Genomic DNA, 24,201 nt, shown 5'->3' with positions numbered 1-24,201 from the left:
GTGGGGGGGGGGGGGGGGGGGGGGGGGGTTGAAGTTTGCTATAATAAATTGTCCTAAATAAAACTTTCCACTGTAAAGTTATTTTTCCACAATGTTTGCTCATTGTAAATGATTTAAAGTAAATAAAATAAAACCCCTGTTCTGCCACACTTGCTGGTAGTAAATGTGTGTTCTAAAAATGATCAGATTTATCTGTAGTTGGTATGAAATGCAGGCTATCTGTTAAGAGTACACCTTTCTAACAGAATAACTGTCTACTTCAGAAACAAGAAATTTAGATAATTTTTAAACAAAGGTCTGGTCTAAAATGTTCCTTGTCTGTTTGCAGGGCAGAGCCTAGGGTATGGATTTGTGAACTATGTGGACCCAAAAGATGCTGAAAAAGCCATCAATACATTAAATGGCCTGAGACTTCAGACTAAAACAATAAAGGTAAGCAATGTGTAGATCAGTAAGAAATGATCCATATTACTGAGGATGTGTACGTGCACACGACAGATAGTAAACTAGGTATAAAAGGAGCAAAGTGTTATGCCTTAGTGGTATTTTGGGGGTGGGGGTTTCGGGGTTCTTTCCTATGTCTCTGACTTGAAGAAAGTGCCCCAAGTTGTCTTGTCTGCTCTTAAGCATCCCATGGTTGATTTTACATTTTAAATAGTACTAATTCCTGTAGGCAAATATTTATGTTCGGAGTTGTAGACTGTACAGCAAACACATCAGGCAAGTGGACATTTGTAGGGGGGGAGACCTCCTGATTCCAGGATGATCCTCCTGATGATTTGCTTCACACTGAATAAATCAATACCACCACTATATTCTAAATTCCATGACAAACTGCCATTTTATTTGTTAGTTACAAAACCACAGCCAAAAAAGTGGCATTTCACCTATTTTCTTTATTTGGGGATGAAACTCCACATAACTGGAACAACACCAACTTTGAGTGGGGAAAAAAAAAATCAAACAAGTGAAATAAGTGCACCAGCAAGAGCAGACACATAACAATAGATGAGGAACAGCTAAATGAAATAGAAGAAAACAGATTTAAGAAAAAAAACCTTCAGCATGGGCTGGTTAAAGAAGAAACATTATGGAATTTATTTTATGGAAATAAATCCATAAAATCTCAACATTAAGGGTATTTTATGCCAGTGCAAGAAGTTCAACTGGGAACCAGTATTCAGTCTCCAGTTTTAGAATGCCAAGCTGGAATAAAATACATATTTCCTAACAGAAGTTTTAACATCTCTGCTGACTGCAAGTTTAAAACCAGCAATAATGTATTCCTGTCAGTCAGGAAAACTCTTAGAAAAGTAGGTAAAGACAAGGCCAGACACCACCACCACCTCCCTAATTACCGGCATGGATTTGAAGTGTCTGTGGGAAACTGAGGCACTGTCTCCTGACACCACGGTCGGATTGGCGCGTAAAGTCTGGTTCGATAGTCAACTTATTCTGGCACGACTTGGACGCGAGGGTGTCCGACAACTAACAAAAACATATTTCGAGATCCAAAAGGATGAAACGTACTTGAATGTGTGCCTTTCGTATAACCAGTTCACAAACTCACCGCAAGATCTGATTTCAGTCTCAATCGCAGCTGCTCCCCTTACTTTCTTGGTGTAATTTTGAAACTCTGCCCATCATCAGTCCTCTAGTTTCTAGTTAGATGGCACTTTCAATGCAGACATTCCCAATAAAGAGTGTGTAATTTAATTAATAAACGAACAATGAATTAAATAAAAATTGGGACTGTATTACACTGCAGATGTGTACAAAATAAGTTTCTAGTTTTGTCTTAATTTTAAATATTTTTCTTCCCACAAATGACAGGTAGCCGTGTTTTATAAGCGGTATAAACCACTTCGGGTATATTTTTATAAAGTTTTGACAATTTAACAAACACAAGCCACAAACAGGGTTTTCTTCTGTCTAAAAGAAGGAAGATCACAAATGCATAGCAATAGAATCCATAAAGATCAAAGGACACCCAAACAGACACTCCCCACTGCTTTAAATATTAGAGCAAATGCTCCAGAACTTTTATCTGGTTTCTAAATTCATCAAATTGTCACTTAAACATGGGTGAAAGTTTTCCATGTGTAGATGGAATTCTGTCAGTGGCCTATCCCAGGCCCATTCCTGTTATGTGTAGAAATGTAGCAAGGAATAAGTGGGGGTGGAGGGGGGTAGATAGTGTAGAAATCCTGTAAAATGTTTTTGCACATGCTTGATTTGATCCTGTTAAACTAGGGGGAGGCAAACCTATATATTCTCCTACTTTTTTTTTGTTCTGTATGTAGCAGTTACATTATTGTCTTGTCATTTTATTATGGACAAACTTTGCCCTCCAACTCAGTAGACCACATGTTGAACCAAGCAAAAAGGCAAGGACACAATTTCATGGAGGAGTAAGACTATTTTAATGGTAGAAAACGGACAACTCGACTGGTATTTCCTGCAACTGAGGTTCTGCTAAGGCACTGCATCAAAGGGGTGTAATACTATGATTTTTCTTAATGACAGATAATTTCTGAACTATGAAATTAATACTGTGTTTTTTTTAAATGTTAATACTGTATTTCATGGACAGTTTATTGTGGTGTTCTACTGACTAAAGCTCTGAGCTGGATTGCTTAGTAACTAGTGTAGGGTTCCTTCAGAAACTGCTGTGTAAATGTCACTTTGCTATCATTATAAATAACACGTTTACTTGGTTGCTTGTCAGTTATTAAAATAGGAATCGCAAATCGAACAAAAAATGACATGCTCCGTTTAAGTTTGAGGTTGGCTTGTCAGAGGAATTTACCACAGAATGGCAATTCATTAAAAGAGTGTACACTGTGAATACTACCAGCCAGATTCATGACTATCTTGCATAGATACGAGGAAACACCAGCAGTACGCAAAGTCTGACACTCTCTTACAGTATGTATGTGCAAATAGGTTTTGAAGTTTAACTCTCTGTAAATGATTGGAATACTACACAGAATTTTGTGTTTTGATAGTTGCAGAGTAGTATGAATTCAAATAAACATCTTAAGTCTTTCTTGGTGTTTTTGTAAAGTTGAATATTTCAGTCCAGGTTTGATGGCACTTAAGTGTGTGGAACATTTTATTTAATGGATTGTTAGGTCTTCAAATACACCTCACAAATTGAGCATAGGTTCTGGTTAAATTTGTAAGACTAGGGATCTGATTAACATTTTAGTCTTATGAATTCTAGTTAGAACCTGGGAAACTGATTTGTATCCTGGCTTCATCAGGACAGTGTAAAAACAAGTCCTTCTGATCTCCAGCCCTAACATGAAAGATGTTTGCCTTTTGGGGAGACCACTACAAACCTATTGCTAAACATCTTCCTAAATAGTAAACTAGAGATAAACAGGCTTTGCTTAGAAAATACAGTTGGTTTATGAAGAGGTTGTAAAAGCTACCCCCTTTAGGGAGTTCTGGACAGAGCCAGATACTACTTCAGAAGGGCTGATAAGAGATTTGTATAACCTGATCAAAGGCTCTACATTTGTATAACTAACTAAAATAAACCTTATTTTCTTCTGATTGAGTTAAAGGAAAATTGTCCGGGGGGGGGGGGGGGGGGGGGGGGGGGGGGGGGGGGGGGGGGGAGTATAATAATCTATATGTACTGTTTATTAACTTGTGTCTTCAGTGCTCCTAATTTTCTCTACCATATTGAAATAATGAAGTAGTTCACAACTTCATTTTAAATTACAACAGTGATATCCAAAGCACTCCATTACAAATATTTAAATACAGACTAAAGAGAATTCCAAATAGAAAAAAATCAGTGACTTATTTTTATTGGGTTTTAATTTCTAAATGCTGTGTGTTTACCATTACCAAAAGTATAGCTTGAACAGCAAAATTGGGCTCATTGGCTTGCCAGAGCCTAAGAACTTGAATTTCTAGGTACTAGTAACCACTGGCCTTCGCTCAGCACATGCTACTAATTGCCTTTCATAAGTTGGAATCTCTGTAGTGCTTCTGAAATGGCAAGTATTTTGAACTGCTTTTACTTTGTTTGCGCAGTCCTACATCTAGATTAAAGGAAAGTGTTAGAAATACCATTAGTACTGGTTGTGCCATCTGGTGATACTTGCAGGTATACTGAGCATCAAAAACTTATCACTTTTGGATAAAATTCACCTGGATATGATCAAAAACTGTTTTAGAGCAGGTGACTTTTTAGTGTGCTGATTTTAACAGTTTACATCATGAAGATGCTGCAAAATGATCTGTTGATCTTAGGCATGTGTGACTCTTGGTCTCCCAGTTTGTGGCCTGTCATTGACAGTGTGTCTGAAATCACTACATTTCCAGTCCAATATACTCTCGCTAATTAGGCTATTAAGTGCATGCTTCAGTCATAGTCACTCAAACGTGTCATGGTCAAGGATGAATGATCAAGTGATTCAAAGAAACCAAAAATATTTTGTAAATGTCTATCATTTTACTTTTTGTTTTGTTTTTTCGAAAATTTAAGGTGTTATAGTGAAGTTTCTTCTGATGCTCTGTATATTTGTATTTAATGTGTGCTCAGCAAGTACATATTGAACATTTTATGCTGAAGCACCTGCCCAACTTCACAAGAGCAAGGCTTGCTTGGTTTCTTAGAGCTTAATTGTAAAAATAAATTACACTACACTCTGCACTTGGTCCTTCAGTTTGCCCCCCTCATTTTTATACACTTACGATTTGAGTTCTTGCACTGTTGCTTCTGGCATTTAATTAAAACACTGAACTGTACTGGAAACACTCGCCTATAGGTACCAAACCCAAACTGTTGCTGAATAAGAAAGTTTACTGGTCTAGAGCTTATCTACTCTGAGTAATTTGAGATTTGTTGTTATACAGTTAAATAAACTTAAGTATACAATTTATTTATATACAAGTTGGTCTCTACATGCCCTGTTTTAAGAACGTCAATGTTAATAACTGAGACATACCATAATAGTTCGGTGAGATCATGTAGAATTCTGATTACCTTAGACAATAACTGACATTTATACAACGTGTCAAATATAAAACAATAGTTTAAGACTAAAGTGGTGCGCAACTGTTGGTTCTAAAAAGGTGTACTATAGAAAGTGAGTGTGTAAGGTTGTATTGTTAAACTCAGAGGGACTGTCCCTAAAAATATACTACTAGCAACTCAACTTAATAGTATTAATTAAATCTGGCGTCAACCCAAGAAGCTCCACTTCAAGAGATATTCAACTTTGCTTAATACATTAACTTGTGTTGTCAAGACAATATACTTAACTAACTAACCAGTACAAAAATACCTGCATTTATAAATTCAGATTTGACCATCCTTAAGCAGACTTTGTGATTTGGTTAAAAGTGTTAGGATATCAGTTACAGCAATTTACAGCCCCCTCTGTTAGAAGGGAACATCCTGTGAATAAATATGAGATGTAAATTCAAGTGTCAGTCCCTTTCCTGTGAACCTTGCAATGGTATTTCCTTTGATCTGATCTCAGGATCTTCCTTCCTCTGTTCTGGTCTCTTATCAGATGCCTTTATTTAACACCCTTCCACTGTTTTGGAGGGGGGTACAGGGTGATGCTCTCTTTCTTCTTATCTGTTTATTGCCCCAGACTTCCACTGATTTTGGGGGGGTGGGGTGGGGGTTGGTCACAGGATCTCTTGTGAAAACCTGTCCTTCTGATCGTTATGTGGTTTTAACTGCCTTTGGCTCCTGCATTCCTCACCAGATTTGAGATTTGTGTTGGTCAATTTCAGATCAGAACTGTAGTTTTAACTTCATCCCATGTCTTCATATTTGATGTAAATGCAACTCCAACAGCAACTAATCTAATATTACAGAAAGGAAAGGCTATTGGTTAGATATGCGTCAATAGTGTGTAGTTCGATTCCATAGTCAAACGATTATAACGACCATAACATCATTAGCATACATGGTTAATGTACTAATATTGAATATAATTTCACACGTCTACTTTGCATTAGTGTATTTAATACCAGTTTCTCGTTGTAATCGATCACGTCAGTATGCCGGAGAATTAATTCAACTTCCCATTCAGAACGGAATCAAACATTCCAGTACCTAATTTGCCAAATTAGTGTTACCATGTTAATTTAGTTTGGATGAGATGTACCAAACTAATAAGTTGTCAACCTCAGTTGATTATATATTCAGATTAACTCAAATGTGGCAATGATCATTCTCTGCATTTACGAGGCAACTCCTTTTGAGTTGCACATTTCAACAAACACTAAGTTTCTTGCACGCTCTAAAACGGGAAGTTAGATTTTATTCCTAGAACAGTTTATCCACAACTTGATAGCATTTGCTTCAGTTACTTTTTTTTGAGTCTAAGTATTTAGTGTTAGAAATGTTGAATACTTCTCTTTCTGTATAAAGAAGTCAATATGTGTTGATGAACACTGCAGCTCTTTGGATCCGAAGTTCCAATGAAAACGGTACTTTTTGTTTATTGCGAGTCTGCGCAATACAATGCGTACAGCAAAGGTTTTTTTTTTTTTTTTCTTCACCGATACAGATCAGCTTGTTGAACTCCAAGTCTTGCAGCATTATAGTTTAACATTTTTCCAACTGGAAATAGTTCCGTGATGAGAGGTAACTCAGTTCAGATAATGTGTTGCAACTGAAGTAGTGTAGTTTGTAGAAGTGTTCTCATTGCAGTTTTTCTGCATTGCTCGTACATGACTTTAGATCCATGTGCTGGTTTTTGCTTCTGTTTTATTGTTTGTGAACAGCAACCAAGTAGACACAGAATGACTTAAGGCTGCCCCCAATCCTCTCTACCCCTTGTATATTTCAGTAGGGTTAATTTCATACACAGAATGATACTATGACCCACTGACGCTACAACAGTTGGCTATTATCAATAGGGCTGAGACGATTCATTGTGTATCCATGCGTCGTGATATGGTAGCCCTACATGTATCGTGATACAAGCTTCAAATGAGCATCTGATATTCCACATTATTAAACTAAATCGTGAAAGAAAAGGTCTTGTTGGTTTGAAAATAAACTCCACGTGATCCTAGACATATAGGTATTTAAGTGGGAGTAGAGGAAACAATGGCGTTCATTTTAATTTAGGGTTACAATTGTTTAATAAGTGATACGGACAAAAATGTGAAATAAATGACAAGTTAAGCAATTTAGAGAAATTTAACTTACAAAAAAATCAATAGGCCCATATGTATGCATGCGGCACAACAGGGTGCATTAAGACACAAGGCGATATAAGGCCCCGGGTGCGTTATAAGACACGAGGTGAAGCAGAGTGGCTTTAACCACTCGGGGCGTGTGGATATTAGAGTATATCCCACACCCTGAACCGCCTTATTGCGGTTATAAAATGGATCAACCAACATTACAAAAAAAAAAAAGTAGAAACGTGTTTTAATTAACAAGTAATTTTTATTAAATGTCCTAACCTCTGCCTGACCTTAGAACAAAATAGTCCCTTAAAACATAAAATAAAAATGTATTAATTAAAAAATAATTTCAGATGCTGAATTGAACATTGCTATTGAAAGTGCAGTTTTGATTCGTTGCACTTCTTTTAATTCTTGGTTTATTCATTACATTAAGTAAAATATTGCCCATTTTCATCATGACACAGCCCAAATAAGACTGCCTTTAAATCACGCAGACCCTTCCTCACAAGACCTGCAATAGTATCAGGTGCGAGTCTGTGTTTTGTTTTTTAAATCATCCTTTGTTATCCAGGGTAGTAACAGGAGGTATCCATATCAGATTTGTGCTACAGCTTCACAGTGGCGAGAAAGACCTTATTTGCATAGAATACCCGGTTACTTATCAAACTGACTTTGTAATTTACAGCTTGGTAACGTGGAGAACTACTGCTGGGCCAGTGTTAAACAATTTATAACAATGCAGAGCACAACAGAAGACATGATACTCTCGTACCTGGACACATTTAAAAGGTATGGCAGGAACTGTTGAGATGAATTTGTAAATGTTCAGCATCAGATCACACAGCTGCGCAGGGGGTGGGTCCAGTGGCAGCAAGCAGACTGAACGTACAGCGGCAGCAACAGCAACAAAAACATCTTTTAACCCCAAAGTCTCATTTAAGAGGGACCCAAATCTTTTGTGAAAAGCTGAAAGTTTGAGATTATTTAAGAAACTATTTATTTTCAAAATGGGATAGGGAAACGCCGTAGTTCAGGGAGAAGGCACAGAGCGATCAGAAGTTTTGAATTTATTTGAATACTTCAGTTTGCTTTTTTTCACTACTTTTAATCATTGTTGTCTGATTCAGATTCATTCAATACCTCATGTACACATCGGTTTCCAAAAAGGTCAACATTTACATAAATCTCGTCGGTCATGTTTTATTGCGATAAATTCCAATTTGTCTGCCTTTAGTTTTTAAATTCTAGGTGTATGGATATCTGCCAGTGATTTGCGTGTTTTTTTTTTTTTTTTTTTTTTTTATATATAGAAGACCCTGACCCATGGTGATATGGGTACCACTATACGCACCCCATTATGTGACCTATGGGACCACTGGATATAACTGTTATTCCTATCTCATAAATTTCTCTCCTCTCTCTCTCTCTCTCTCTCTCTCTCTCTCTCTCTCTCTCTCTCTCTCTCTCTCTCTATCTATCTATCTCTATCTATCTATATATATATATATATATATATATATATATATATACACACATATATATACTTTTTTTTTTTCTGTATTCCATTTTTAGCAAACTGGGAATACTGACACTGTACTAAAGGTCTCAGATCAGGCTGCAGAAATGCTGCCTGGCCAATGGGGGTTGAGATAGCAGTGATTCTGGCCAATGGGATTGTAGACCGAGGAATCGGGACGCAAGCAGTGTCTGTAAAAACTTGCTATGGCTGAAATTTTTATTAGTTATTTTTTTTTATCTGTTTGCTGGGGGGGGGGGGGTGACCATGTATTTTTTATGTTAGAATTTTTAGTTTTGCATTTGAAGTTTTTTTTTTTTTTTTTTTTTTTTTTTTGCTTTGTTTGTAGCCAAATCCGTACTCTTATCCAGGGCTAGAAGTTCACTTTTTAAGGCTACCTTCCTGGAAAATAGGTAGCAAATGGTCTTCGGTAGTGCTTTATTAGACTGATTTTATATATAAAAATTACTTAAACACCTACCTAATGTTTTTATAGAGGCTCAATATCCCACACTATCACATAGTAGGCCTATATTAAAATGAAAGTATATATTGAAACCACCGTGTGCTCAGCTACGTAATGGAACTAATGCAATTCCTTGTCAATGCATGTTGCTTTATCCTCGAGTTCTATAAGAATGCGACCGTATCTGTCGTGATTTGATATGCCATCAGTACAGTTAACCAGGTTGTTTTCATCGGTACAAATTAAGTGGTACGAAATTGTTGTCATCTGTTCAGCTGACATTTCAGTAACTAATAAATCGTACACACCTATAAAACGATAAAAAAAAATGGGTGCTGCAATGTTGAATTCTGTATTGTGCGACCTTATACATTTAAGGTTATAACCAAGCTGTTTTTAAAATGAATGCTAATTACAGTAACACTACAGTAAGTTTCATGTAACTAGTTGCACTAACTGGTGTGTTCATAAACATGTATGCTCTCACCCTGCCTTTTCACTGCATTTTTAAATACTGTACAAATTTAACTGAATAACCCAACAAGGGATATCAACCAAGATTTAAAAAAAAAAAAAAAATAGGTATGTTTTATTACAGCATGACATTAGTTAGTATGTGTACATTTATAGTTGATGTATTAATTAAAGCACATGCTTCACTAGTTAAAAAGAAGTACGCAAGGTAGTGATAATCTATTATAAGAAATGAATGCACCCAGATTATATTTCGTCTATTCATACTGATAAAACAAGGAAGATGTTCCTTGGATCATGGTAATGTTAAAGCTATTTGTGCATTTCTTTTTTTTTTTTTTTTGTAGTCCAGAACTGAAAGTATAGTATACCTATTATGCGTTATATTTAGCGTGGGTGAAACTAGGGTTATCAGAGCCAACATTCTCCATGACACTGAATGAACTTAATATCCTGTTTTTACAGTTTAATTTTTACTTTTGGTCTAAAATGAACTCCATAACTTTTTAATTGTATCCATGTTGTGATTTGTGGCTGTATTTGTACTCCTGTCCAATCAGATTTGCATTATGGGCCTCGCACGTATCTACATGGGGCGGTACAAACCCCAGTCATCTAAATCAGGAAGCGCTATTAGTTGTGGTTTCCCACTTTTACGAAAGATTATGTACATGTTTAAAAAAAATCTAATACTTGTAATGATGTACGTGTCCACTTGGGGTCGGTCATATAAACTGCGGTGCAAGGTATTGGAAAAATGCTACCTAAAAAAAAAAAAAAAATCTAATAGTAAATAGTTTTGGGCAGCAAACTGCTACCAAATATGTAACTTCTAACCTTGTAGTTATCCATATCAGGCAGTTTTGCTGTAAATTTGTGTAAACACACTCGTTCAATAAAACTGTTCCTGGTGTACAAAGGTTAAGGCTGACCTGAGGTGCACTCATTCCTGTTGAAACATAACTGCAGTTTACTTCATTACATTGAACAAGCTGCTTTTAAAGATGGCAAATGATAATCACTCCTAAAGATCGGCTAATGAGTTTGGCAATAGCCATCCAGATGACAGACAAACTCTGAGAAATGAATATGATTACTAATGTGTTAGGTTTTTTTTTTTTTTTTTACTGCACAAGTATTTGTAATATTTAAATAAAATGGTAAGTTTGTTTGATTTGATGGCACTGGTGAGCGTGTACTAGTGGGGGTGGGGGAGGTGTGACAACTCAACTTTAGTCTTTTATTAATTGTGGAGTAACGCACGTGTTTTATTTTATCCAAGATTTTTTTTTTTTGCGGGAAAACTAGGATCCCTGGTTATCCAACACTGAAAATTGTCAAACTCCTTTTAAATTAGGTATTTTGAAAATTGTTAATGGTCCTTGAAGCTCCTTTAACTTCCTTGAAGTTCAGAAAAAAACTTTATGAACTCTATTTGACATCTGAATTAGTTAAGCAGAGATTGTATGGTTTTTGCAACCCGAGGTTTTAATAATTATATGAATTGGACATAGATATAAAAGGTTCGAGTAACATATCTAAAACTAACCAGCATTGTGTACTTTCAGGTTGATCCATCTGGTAAACTGACAAGTTATAAGTTAAGGAATTTCTTTTTCTACAAAGTTCAAATTTTAGTTAAAAATGGCTCAGAATGCAGAGTACAATCCCATAGATGGCCCCCAGAACCACGGACAAAATTAGTTTTTTCCCCAGTGGTTTGTCAGAATGATCATTGGCCTCTTTCACCCATGCCTGTTTTTCTACTGAATTCCCCAAACTAACTTTTTTGTTCAATATTAAACTATGCATGCTCTGCTCCCCTTGCCAAAACACTGCACTCTAGGGAAGTGAAGTCCTCCTTTTGTTACATTTCCTAAAACTGCATCGGCACAATTAATATCCGGTTAACGCGAGTGGAACTCATTTTTAAAACCTATTTAATACGGTCAGCTAGTAGTAGAGCTATTAAATGACCACATTTCTTTTTATCTATCTAGCTATATTTTTTTTTTTTTGGGGGGGGGGGGGTAGGGGTATTAAAATTAATGACTGATGCCGAACATGTGAACTACAATTAACAAACAATCCACATACCAGGACTTCCCAACCCCATGTTTTTCATTCCAACTGAGCTCTCAATTACTTAACCTTTTAATTAAACTGATTTGCTTAATTATACATTTTTACTTGTTTTCAGCTTTAACAGTTGCAGATTAAGTTAGCTAGAACATTTTGTAAGTAACTTGAACTCTGCAATTTTGAGCTGAGAAATTACAAAATCACAATTAAGCCAGTTAGTTCAATTAAGGGTTTAGTTAAGTAATTGAGAGCATAGTTGGAATAAAGACACATGGTAGTTTCCCAAGAAAAACACGATCACAGATCACGGTGCGTTTTCGCGGAATGCACTGGGTTGCAGAATTATTGATTTCCCATGGTAAGGTAGCCTAACTAGTATGCACAAGAACAAATGCAAGTTTTTTAAACATTCCACAAGGTGGCGCACTGAGATTTTTGAATACCTATGCTTTGTTTATCTTGCTCAACCTACTCTTAGTTAAAGCAAACGACTCATTTTAGACACTGACGTGCTGTGGCTATTAAAATAGTGAGCTAAAATGGATACATTTGTTGGGAGCAGACGTGTCTGGAGGCAAAAGCCACTTAGGAAATAAAACAGCAGCTGATCGTGCTCAGGAATACCCAAGACACTTGCATGAGGATGGGGGTAAACTGTTTTGCAGACCGTGCAATGTCGTTATTGCAGATCGGAGGAAATCAACAATCGGTCATTTAAAGTGCAATTCCCCATCTCTGAAATTTAGCAAAAGGGAAAGAAACTGTAGCAAGGCAAACTACACCAACTACTTCATTTCAGTGCTCAACTGAATCTCTCCAGGACCGTGCAGCAACCTGCTATGCATGGGTTGAAATGTGTTCAAAGACTTGCACAGGTTCGCAATGGGGGTGCTATACCATGTGCTGACTGTCTGAAGAGAATATCTACCAGACTATTGTGTCAGAGAAACAGAGGCTGAAGGAAACACTGGTAGGTTAACCAGTAGTTGTAATTGTTGACGAAATGTTTAACAGTTTCCCATTTTGTGGTTTTCCTGTTTTTTGATTGCAAATGCTGAAGGGAAAGTGATCTTATTTGGCCTGCGCAAAGTTTGTGGATGTGAAATCATTCTGTAGTAGCACTGTAGAAACTGTCAAAGTATGGAGTGAATTACAATGACGTTTTAATCCTAGATAATGAATGCCCAGTACATGAAGAAATCAATCACTGATATTCTGCACGGCCTTTTCCCAAAATGTGTACATATTACCTGTTTGTCACATTGTTAATCTGCTTGGTGAAACATTTCACAAACCATTCCCTAAAGTTTTGAAGTTTAAGTGCCTGAACCACATGTTCTGTGAGGCAGGGGCAAGGAAGAGGCGGTATCTGCAGTACCATAAGACCCACAACCCAGAAAGCTCCAGAATTCGACTCCTTCCTGGCCCTGTAGCCACGTGTAGGAACTCATTTTATGATGCTGTTGAGTACCATACTGAATTCATGGACTGTTATTCTGAATTCATAACATGCATGTGTCCAGACTTCCCCCCTGCTTCAGTGCAAACCTTGCATGAAATGTTGTCAGATGCAACTACCTTTGCTGAGCTGACATCTGCTGCTTTTTTTCCTGAAAGAGAAATCAAAGAAAATCCTAACTCCTTAGCTGTGTTTTGAGAGCCAGAAGCCAGTGGTGACTGATGTCTATGCCACTTGTAGATTTAGCCATCTACCTGGAAACACACAGGTCTGCTGCCCCCATGGAGTACAGCAGCATTGCAGCCAATGCTGATAACTTACCTTCTGGTGTAAAACAAGCCCTCTTTCAAACCATGAAGCAGGCATTTGAAGATACACTGGAGAAGCTTTATAAATATCAGGGTGGTGCACAGCCTGCCATGCCTTTCTTGAAGACTGCTTGCATTTTCAACCCCTCTAAAATGTGTCTCGTACCCCATGACAGGGCAGAGTGATGCAGCGATACCAGGGTTTGTGTATGTGCCAGAATTTGAACTACAGCTGTACCACAGAACGCTTGTTTACGCGGTTCTAAAAAACATGGAAATACATCTGTGTGACTTTTGGGCATCTGCAGCTAACAGGGTTCCAAAGCTGGCTGCATTGGCACTGAAGTACATAAACTGTAACAAACTCAGCAGATGCTGAAAGAAGCTTCCGTCTCTACAACCTCATAGTGACTGATCGGCACCAGGGACTTTCTGAAGAAACTATCAGAGGCCTCTGTTTCCTCTACTTCCAATGGGAAAGCAGGACTTTAAACATCTGACACAGTCCTGAGAAAATTGAGAATATTATATTTTTCTTTTAGTCCATTTTATTTGATGGAATATGACGAGGGAATTTAAGCACAATAATTTCAGTATTGTTTCTAGTTGCAGTTGCTCACCTGTATTTTGTCCTTCATAGCAGTAGGCCCTTAAAGTTTAACACTACAGTACAGCTGAAATACAGCAGTGAAAAACCACTTCAGTCATTTTTCCACTAAGTCTTTCACAGTTTATGCTTGGGAGGTAGTTAAGGAAAGTCTGAAATGGATTTTGGCAAAACCCACAACCGGTCACAGGAAAGGGGCACAACTCTGTATAGTGTTCGGTCTTTCAGTCCACTCCGATCCAAGATGTTCCTTTTTCTGAAGTGTGTACCTCGCACAACAGCTGTATTACCTGCATTTATTAAAAACACTGTGGTGGGGGCTTTCTGTGTCTGACAAAAAAGCGGCCCCCGGGGATGCAGACAACTGCAAACCTGAGTCCTGACAAACCAATGTGTGCGTAAAGAGCCTTGAATATAAAGCATAATTGAACTAGATTTGCATTTCATTAAAAATCAAAATTGAAGAACATACATTAAACCAGCAGTTTTTTTTTTTTTTTTTTTTTTAATGAGGCTTCACAGTAAACTTTTTAAATTAGCTTTTTCTTGCGCTAAGGCAATTAGTAGCCTACTGTATACTGCTTGCTGATGTGTGCAGATGACTAATGTTAAGAACTGATACCATGGTGGCAAACTGTTTAATAGAACAAGCTCATAACAGGACTGAAAGTGCATGGAATGCATCAGTGTGTTTTGCACCAGTGTGCGGCTATTTAATTACAGTAGTCATTTTTAAACTGGTATTTAACCTTCTGTAAATTTTTACATTTCTTTTACAAGTCTTTTTGCAACTTGCTTCACATTACGCATTCCTTTATTTAGAATTAAATCTTGTGGGTGCAAATATAAAACGGTCTATTGATCAAAAATCAGGTGGCTTTTCCAGCCCATGTATTATGGATGTTTACAAATATCCTAATCATCCTGGCCCTACAGTGGTTCTTTTATTGAATTGCTTCTGGTGTGGAATGGCCCTTCAGGGCCAAATTAATAATTGAAAGATACCTCGACACTGTGAAATGTCTAGTTTGCTAACAGGAAATAATAAATATCAAAAAAAAATAAGTCAAGTGACTGGGCACCTATATTGGTCAAGCCCTGAGGTTCATAATCAAGTAAGGTGTCACATTATAGTAAAAATGTCATGAATATCAGACTCTTTGCCTGTTGTATTTCCCAACAAGTGTTACTTCTCTACTTTGTCTGTTTTTTTTTTTTTCATCCAGCAGACTGACTTTTTAAATTCTTAAGCAGACTGGCAAGCTGCTGAAATTTCTTCTCAGCATATTTCTGTCCCTACGACTTTACAGAAGAGTCGTATAAGAGACATGGAACGGATGTTTGTCAATTGTACCCAAGTCATAAATGTTTATACTCTTAACCTTCCCTTCTAATTAACCTCCGTCAAAACATGAATATATATATATATATATATAAATATATATATATATATATATATATATATATATATATATATATATATATTATATATATATATATAATAATAGATTAATGACTGTTGTTCCTTATGGAGAGGCTTGAGGAACACTGGTTAGTGCTTTTCTCTGTGGGGAAGATTAAAGCACTACAGAGCTGAATAAATAAATAAACCATTTTACATTTAACTGCTGTTTCCATTTATACTCTGCCCAAGCTGGAACACTTTGCACATATTAGCAGCAAATTAAAGTTGAGAAAATAAAATCTTTCACCTTGGCTCTTCCCTCCAGCACTGAGAGGGGGGTCTTTATTGATCTGGGGTAGCATTTGGAAGTTTAATTAAAGCAAGTGCATTTTATTGATACTATCAGTTGAAGGAGATGGTTGATATGGCACCTGCACAAAACAATTCAACAGTCTTGACAGTGTAATTACCTCAGCACTGCATTTTCCAGATAAAGGAAGCTGCTGTTGTACCCTGAATTTTGTAGAACAGTTAGCAAGGAATTTTCAGTATGTCCATTCAATTTGACATTGCAGACTGCAGAGGCTTGTTTAGGACCGAAAGTTTTTGGACAAAATGTAACATTTATTTCAAACTGACCAAATTAAACCAACTAACATCTTAACAAAACAGTGGGTTCCCTTTCAGTATGAAATATGTCCATTCCATAACAAAGTTAACCGAATTCTGAGACTAACCAAAGCTGTCACACAGTGACTGGCAACGTCATCGCTAGTCTCCACCCCTCCTCGAAGGCACTAGACTCCATGATGACAGTTGAACAGTGCCATTTTCTTTTCAGCCTGATTCGAGCAAGCTGCAGAGATTCACTGTTTTCAAACAGTTTCATCGAAAGCTAATTTTATTGTTTTAACAAAATATGTATAGAATTGGATTATTTCCTTGCGGAATTAATCGCTGAATTTATATTTAGAATTTCAGCTTTTTTTTCTGGAGGCTGAGTTTTGTGAGTCTGTATGTGGGCTTGTGCCATGCTGGGAGGGGGGTTGTGCTTGAACTGCAGTGGTCTGAATTAGTAAGCACCCTAATGTTTGTGGAGGCACTGGTGCCAAAACTCCAGGTGGTTCCCTGAGAAGGGGCCCTGGGTGTGTGGCAACAAACCCCTAAGATAGTGAAATTGAAGACTACCTAGGAGTTTCTGTTGACAGAGAAATGTCTTCATCTAGACAATGTGGGGAAGCTATAAAAAGGCCAACAAGATGTTGTTGAATTTAAATCAAGGGAAGTAATGTTAAAACTGTACAATGCATTAGTAAGACCTCATCTTTAATATTGCATTCAGTTCTGGTAACCTCGCTAGGAAAAGGATATTGCTGGTCTAGAAAGAGTGCAAAGAAGAGCAACCAGAATTATTCTGGGTTTAAGGCACGTCCTGTGCAGACAGGCTAAAAGAATTGAATCTATTCAGTCTTGAACAAAGACGACTGCGCTGCGACACCTGATTTTCAAGCATTCGGAATTCTAAAAGGTATTAACAGTGTCGACGCAAGGGACTTTTTCGTCCTGAAAAAAGAAACAAGGACGAGGGGTCACAAATGGAGAGTAGACAGGGGCATTCAGAACAGAAAATAGGAGGCACTTTTTTACACAGAATTGAGGGTCTGGAACCAACTCCCCAGTAATGTTGTTGAAGCAGATACCCTGGGATTCTTCAAGAAGCTGCTTTGAGATTCTGGGATCGATAAGCTACTAACAACCAAACAAGCAAGATGGGCAGAATGGCTTCCTCTCGTTTGTAAACTTATGTTCTTATTATACAAATAGCAAGCAATGTACAGTAAGAACGTACAGTTGCTGCCTCCGCTGCTAAAGACAGTAACTGGACTGTCGAGGCCTGCTAGCTGCTAGACAGGCAGGCTGGCTTTACATGTCAGGAATGAAACCATGGCATTATGCAAATAGCATAGTGTTACAGGCAGAAGTACTGTATAAAAAATTAAAACTGGGCGAGTCAAGACTTGAACTAAGCCTGCTGGTACTGGACCATGGGTGGTACCACTGTTTAAACCGAACAGGTGCCTTTTTAACAAATTGATGGAACAAGCATACAGATTTGGTACATGGTATGATATGCACAGTATGGTGCACACAATATGGTGCACACAACTGTACAGTTTGTACGGTAACCTTGTTCGCTGTATACCAGGTTGGGAACGGAGGTAGGTCTGTGACCTACAGTTACTGAAGAAGCAGCATATAAGGATGCCCACCTATATAGCTTCTGGCAAACCAACACAGCCCTAAGACTGGAGGAAGCCTGCTGTCGGAGCCCAGATGGCCTTTGCAATGGCACTGCAAGCAGAACCCAGAGCAGCATCGAAACACTGCAGGGAAGGACTGTGAACAGTCAGATACAAAGCAGAACTGAGTCCAGCAACATCTAGTGAAATTGGCAGATGGTAACCTCATTCCTTTTACAGAGTACTGGCTGGAACAGGAGCAGGTCTAGGACCTACAGTTACCACAGGAGTCATCTTAATAGGTATGCCCACCTATAGTGCTCTTGACTAACCAACAGTCCAAAAACTGAGGAAAACCTACTGTTGTAGCCCTAACAGTCTTCACAATAATTATGCACTCAGAACTAATGTGGTATCAAGACACTGGGAAAGGCTGTAAGCAGCTTAGCCCGAAGCGCTCGTCTCAGTCCAGCGGAGGACTGCTGAGCCCTGCAACTGCATTTTGTATTTCTGGGGATGAGGAGAGAAACAGAAATACACACGAGAAACAAGTTCTCACACAACACATTAACAACTTGGTTATCGTTAATTTTAATTATTTTCGTAACAATTTTATTTTTAAACTTCAAACAAAGCTAGCAGCCTGAGAGAAAATAAGTAGACGGCAAGGTTGTGCGATTCTGGGGAAGGGGCGACGGAGCTGGCAACTTTGCATGGGACACAATGCCGCTGTGGGACTAACAAAAACCACGGCCGAGTGCACAATACATGCAAGTAGCAATTACTAAGAACAGACAATAATCCCACTGGTGTAATTACACAAGCGAATAAGGAAGCATAAGTAATGATACTTGCCTGTTTGTAGATCTCTCCCGCTTTCAGGTCTAAGGAAAAATAACTGTTGGTAGTAGTTTAATGCCCTTTGCTGGTGCTGGCATGACTGCCACTACATGCAGCATTGATATATCTTATTCCGGTTATCATGGTCTTTAGGTTTAATGCCCATTAGGTAATCATTACATTTCGTACTTAACAGGGAACCACAGATTTAACCCTTTACAGTCCATTTATTTAGTGCTTGTTGGGCGCGTCCAGCTCCAATTTATTCACACGTGCAGTTTATTTTACACAGCATTGTTTTAAAATATTTATTTCAGAGTAAAACAGGTTTAAAAGGCACAGAATTGCAAAAGGACACTCAGTATTGCATCTCCAGCCAAGCCTCACTCCTTGTTCGCTGTATTTTTCACATACCTCTTTATAGACATGGATACTGATTTAAAACCTCTCCCGATCAGTCGTTTGATCACCAAACTCCTCAATAATGTGATCAAAGTCATTATTATTTTATTACTATAACATGAAATAAAAGCTCTGCAAATGTCCGTGATATTTGAGCGCTGGATGTGGAAGCAGCTACCTCCTTTGTCTGCTTATCTCTGTATGATGCAGCTGCTAGGGCTATTGCTTACATGGCCCTTTTTTTCTTTTTTGGTTTCATTCGGCCATTGAAATGGTTTTCTCTGCTTTCTCCAGAGAAACGACTAGAGATCTGTGCTTTACGTCTTTGATTGTTGGACAGGGTCAGACATTGGACTGGAAAGGGAAAATCGTAATGTCGGACCTGATCAGACGTTGGACCGCAAAGGGTTAAAGTGCCGAGTGTTCCGACTCTGATCCATGGACACATCAAAATCTACTTGAGAATGGTTAATGAAGAATAAAATCAAGGTTCTGGAATAGACTAGTCAAAGTCCTGATCTAAATTAGATTCAAGAAGTCTGTTTTGGAGTCTGAAGAGGTTATTATTGCTGTAGGTGCCTCAACTATCTATTTAAAATTCCTTGTGGTATGAATACTTGGCATTTTTGGAGTTTTGTAGAAATTGTTAAATTGTAGAGAGTAACTTTTTTTTTTTCCTCATCCACAAAAGCAAATATTTTGATACAAAAGATTTCCTAAAATTGTTTGAGAAATTTCTGTAAATTATAAATTCTATTGGGGTATGTAAGCTTTTGCCTTCAATTATGGATGTATATATGTATGTGGTGTGTGTGTGGCTAATTATATATATAAATTACAGTGCCTTGCAAAAGTATTCCAATCCCTGACCAGTTCTCACATATTACTGAATTACAAATGATACATTGAAATTTCGTTCTGTTCAATATTTTATATTAAAACACTCAATCAATTATTGTAAGGTGACATTGGTTTTATGTTTGGAAATATTTAAGAAAAAAAAAAACTGATATCTTGCTTGCAAAGTATTCAACCCCCACACATTAATATTTGGTAGAGCCACCTTTCGCTGCAATAAAATCTTTTGGGGTAAGTATGTACCAGCTTTGCACACAGTGTCAGAGTGATTTTGGCCCATTCTTCTTGGCAGATTTTGCTCCAGGTTGTTCAGGTTGGTTGGATGACGCTTGTGGACCGCAATTTTCAAATAGTGCCACACTTTCTCAGTGGGATTGAGATCAGGACTTTGACTGGGCCACTGTAGAACATTCAGCTTTTTGTTCTTGACCCATTCTAATGTTGCTTTGGCTGTGTGCTTGGGATCATTGTCCTGCTGAAAGGTGAATTTCCTCCCAAGCTTCAGTTTTTTAGTGGACTGAAGCAGATTCTCTTGCAGTATTTTGCTTCATCCATTCTTCCTTCAATTGTAACATTGCCCAGTCCCTGATGATGACAAGTATCCCCACAGCATGATACTGCCACCACAATACTTCACTGTAGGGATGGTGTGTCTTGAGGCATGGACAGTGTTAGGTTTGTGCCACACATAGTTTTGGCCAAAAAGCTCTATCTTGGTCTCATCTGACCACAAAACCTTTTCCCACATCGCAGCTGGGTCACTCTCATGCTTTCTGGCAAACTCCAGACATGCTTTCAGATGGTACTTTTTGAGTAACTGCTTCTTTCTTGCCACCCTCCCATACAGGCCAGTGTTATGCAGAGCTCTTGATATGGTTGACTGGTGCACCATTACTCCACTCCCAGCCACTGAACTCTGTAGCTCCTTCAGAGTGATTGTTGGCTTCTCTGTGGCTTCTCTCACAAGTCTCCTTGTTTGAGCGCTGAGTTTTGAGGGACGGCCTTTTCTTGGCAATGCCTGGGTGGTGTAATGCAGCTTCCACTTCCTGATTATTGATCCAACTGTGCTCACTGGGATATCCAAACATATTTTGTACCCTTTCCCTAATCTATGCATTTGTATTACTTTATTTCTAACTTCTGTAGAATGCTCTTTGGTCTTCATTTTCCTTCAGCTTCACTGCCTTACCAATGATCCTTCAGCAGTGGGGTTTTTATCCAGAAAATGTGACAGCAACTTTAATGGTTCACAGGTGGAGGCCAATGGAAAGGTAGTTGTGTCCTCATTAGGGCAATTTCTTTCATCTGTGCAAATTGGGAGCTTCCACAGCACAGGGGTTGAATACTTATGCAAGCAAGATATTTCAGTTTTTTTATTTTTCTTAAAATATTTCCCAACATAAAACCAATGTCACCTTACAATAATTGATTCTGAGTTTCAGTGTTTAAAAATAAAATATCAAACAGAACGACATTTTAATGTATCATTTGTAATTCAGTAACATGAGAGAATTGGTCAGGAAACTTTTGCAAGCCGTTGTGTGTGTTTATGTATATATATATATATATATATATATATATATATATATATATATATATATATATATATATATATATATATATATATATATATATATATATATATATATATATATATATATATATATATATAGTATATATATCTATATAATATATATAGATATATATATAGATAATATATATATATTAGACTACTCCTGATGATTACTCTTACTGATTACTAAACGCGCATCATCTCATTATTTTAAAACTTTACTGTGGTCATCTGATTGATTGTGTAGTTTTAGCTTGTGTTCCGATTTATTTATATATGGTTGGTGCCCCATTAAAAGGCATAACTTACACTTGATCACATGTGTGCTTGCAAGAATAAGTGAAAACCTCTTTGTCACTGTTCTATAGTTCAGGAACATAAAACACTTTCCACTTACTGTAAATAAAACTGAATGTGTACTGTGTCTGAGATTTTATATATTGAAACCTACATACTATATGGAAATCTATCTTTGGGGGAAACTGAAGTTGTACAAAAGGACTATTGTAGAATTGTGGAACTTATGAATTTTACAAAACGGTGTGATTTGATATCGGGGCAGTTCAATAGCAGACTAGTGTTGATAGTTGCATAAGGGTTAGATACGAGTGCATGTGAAATACAAAATACTACAGATTGGGTTAAGTGTGGGATAAAATACAGTAAAATAGGGAGCAGTTAAGTGCAAGTTAGAGTGCATTAACCGTTAGCGGTCCATTTATTCAGTGCCTGTCGGGCGCGTCGGGTCGGATTTATTTTCATGCACTTCATCTTCATGTTTATTTTACACGCGTTGTTTTAAAATAATTTTATTAAAGTAAAATAGTGCATTGCATATCAACAGGACACTCGGTACTACATCTCCAGCCCCACACCACCCCTTGTTCGCTGTGTTTATCGCATACCTCTTAGTCATGCATAAAATGAGTGATCAGGGGTTGATTTCTCATTATCGCCAAACTCCTCAGTGTGATAAAAGTAATTAATTTTATTATTATAACATATCAATGTGTTAGGTGTGTGGTGCAGGGACAATGGGTGTTTCTCAGATCCATTGTGTGTGTTTTTTTTTCTCTTATCCCCAGCTCCTCTCTCTCTCTCACTCTGCCATTGAAAAGTTTTCTCAGCTTTTTCCCGGAGATCAAACGACTAGAGACCTGTGCTTGACATCTTTTATGATGATGTTGGACAGGGTCCGACATCGTACCGAAAAGGGAACATTTTAATGTTGGACCTGGTCTTACATAGGACCTCAAAGGCTTAAAGGCAGGCAGTGCTATATTGTCCAGAAGGGAAGAGTTGGATTTTACAGGTGTCTGAAGAGGTGTGTCTTGAGGACGCACCGGAAGGTGGTCAGGGACTGGGTAGTCCTGACATCCATAGGAAGGTCGTTCCACCACTGCGGGGTAAGGGTGAGGAAGGAGCAGGCTCTGGAGGCAGGGGCGTGTAGAGGAGGTATGGCCAGCCTTCTAGTGTAGGCGGAGTGGAGAGGTCGGGTAGTGTTGTAGGGAGAGATGAGGGTCTGGAGGTAGCTGGGTGCAGTCTGGTCAAGACATTGGTAGGCAAGTACAAGAGTCTTGAACTGGATGGGAGCTGAGCAGTGGAGTAGCATGCGAGAAGCGAGGCAGAGAGAACACCAGGCGAGCAGTGAAGTTCTGGGTGAGCTGGAGCGGATGGTTGGAAGACACAGGGAGGCCGGCCAGGAGGGAGTTGCAGTAATCTAGATGGGAGCGTACCAGGAGTTGCATGGACTAGTTGGTGAGGAAGGGTCGGATTCTCTGTATGTTGCTCAGGTAGAAACAGGAGGCGTGAGCTAGAGTTGATGTGTTGGGAGTAGGAGAGGCAGGGGTCCAGGGTTACTCAGAGGTTCTTGGCTGAGGAAGAGGGAGAGAGTGTGGTCTTGATTCCAGAGGAATGGCGATAGATCAGAGGAGGTGGAAGATGGAGGAGAAGAAAAGGATTTCTGATTGAGAGGTTGTGTTTTGAGGTGATGCGAGTGCATCTAGGAGGAGATAGCAGATGGACAGGTAGAGATACGGGGGGGGGGGACCATAAGATATGATGAGGGGGTTCAGGGAGTGGGTGTAGAGAGAGGACCCAAGACAAGAGATCTATATATCAATGTGTGTGTGCATATCATTTCCTTATCACAGAGCTCTTTTTTTTCCATTTTGCTAATTTTTTTTTTTTTTAAAACTGTTGCACAAATTCTGATGACGGCAAATAAGTGCAAGGTGTGTCGTTTGTAGCGAATACAAACGTCTGATTTTCGTATCCGACAGCATAATGGAATGTGAAACGAGCAGTGTGATTGGTTGAGCAATGTTCCAGCTGTCTGTATATTGGATGGATAGGGACAGTTGGAGCCCTGTCACATATTGCGCTACCTCACCGAATTTAAACTAAGCATTGGTAGCCATCTTGTTTACACTCAGTTAGACGTACAGCTGTAACTGTGAAACTGAGTGACCAATTACTTTCAAAAAATCCCAAAGTAGTAAGTAGAAATGGAAGATGGCAAAACAGAAAACATACCAAAAAAGTCAGTCAATGCTCATTCACCCTGTCTTTGCCACTTCAAATAATGTATTTTTAGCAGGTATTAGAATAAGGAGTTTTTATACATGTATCTCAAAGCAGAATGTGTAATAAAAATTCCTTTACTTCGGGACGCTTAACTCCAGTCATGGTCATCTAAAGTGTATATTATCACGATGTATAATAAAACGTGACGGAATAAAGGTTCTAAAGTCAAGTACATCGGATTTACAGTGTAAACAAGCTCCTGTCTT

At 38.2% G+C, this 24,201-nt stretch overlaps 1 protein-coding gene across 5 annotated transcripts in view; it reads left to right on the top strand.

Moving 5' to 3' along the window:
* The window catches only part of LOC121296223 (ELAV-like protein 2), a 92,009-nt gene that overhangs the window by 53,568 nt on the left and 14,240 nt on the right, over positions 1 to 24,201 (top strand). For all 5 annotated transcript variants that reach the window (XM_041221583.1, XM_041221571.1, XM_041221553.1 and 2 more), the window contains one exon: positions 329 to 432. In XM_041221583.1, coding sequence (XP_041077517.1) covers positions 329 to 432 — 104 coding nt within the window. The remainder of the gene's footprint in view (positions 1 to 328; positions 433 to 24,201) is intronic.

The sequence above is a fragment of the Polyodon spathula genome, chromosome 2, assembly GCF_017654505.1.
Source record: "Polyodon spathula isolate WHYD16114869_AA chromosome 2, ASM1765450v1, whole genome shotgun sequence".
In the NCBI taxonomy this organism is placed as follows: Eukaryota; Metazoa; Chordata; class Actinopteri; order Acipenseriformes; family Polyodontidae; genus Polyodon; species Polyodon spathula.
This window is presented reverse-complemented; position numbering and strand designations above follow the sequence as displayed.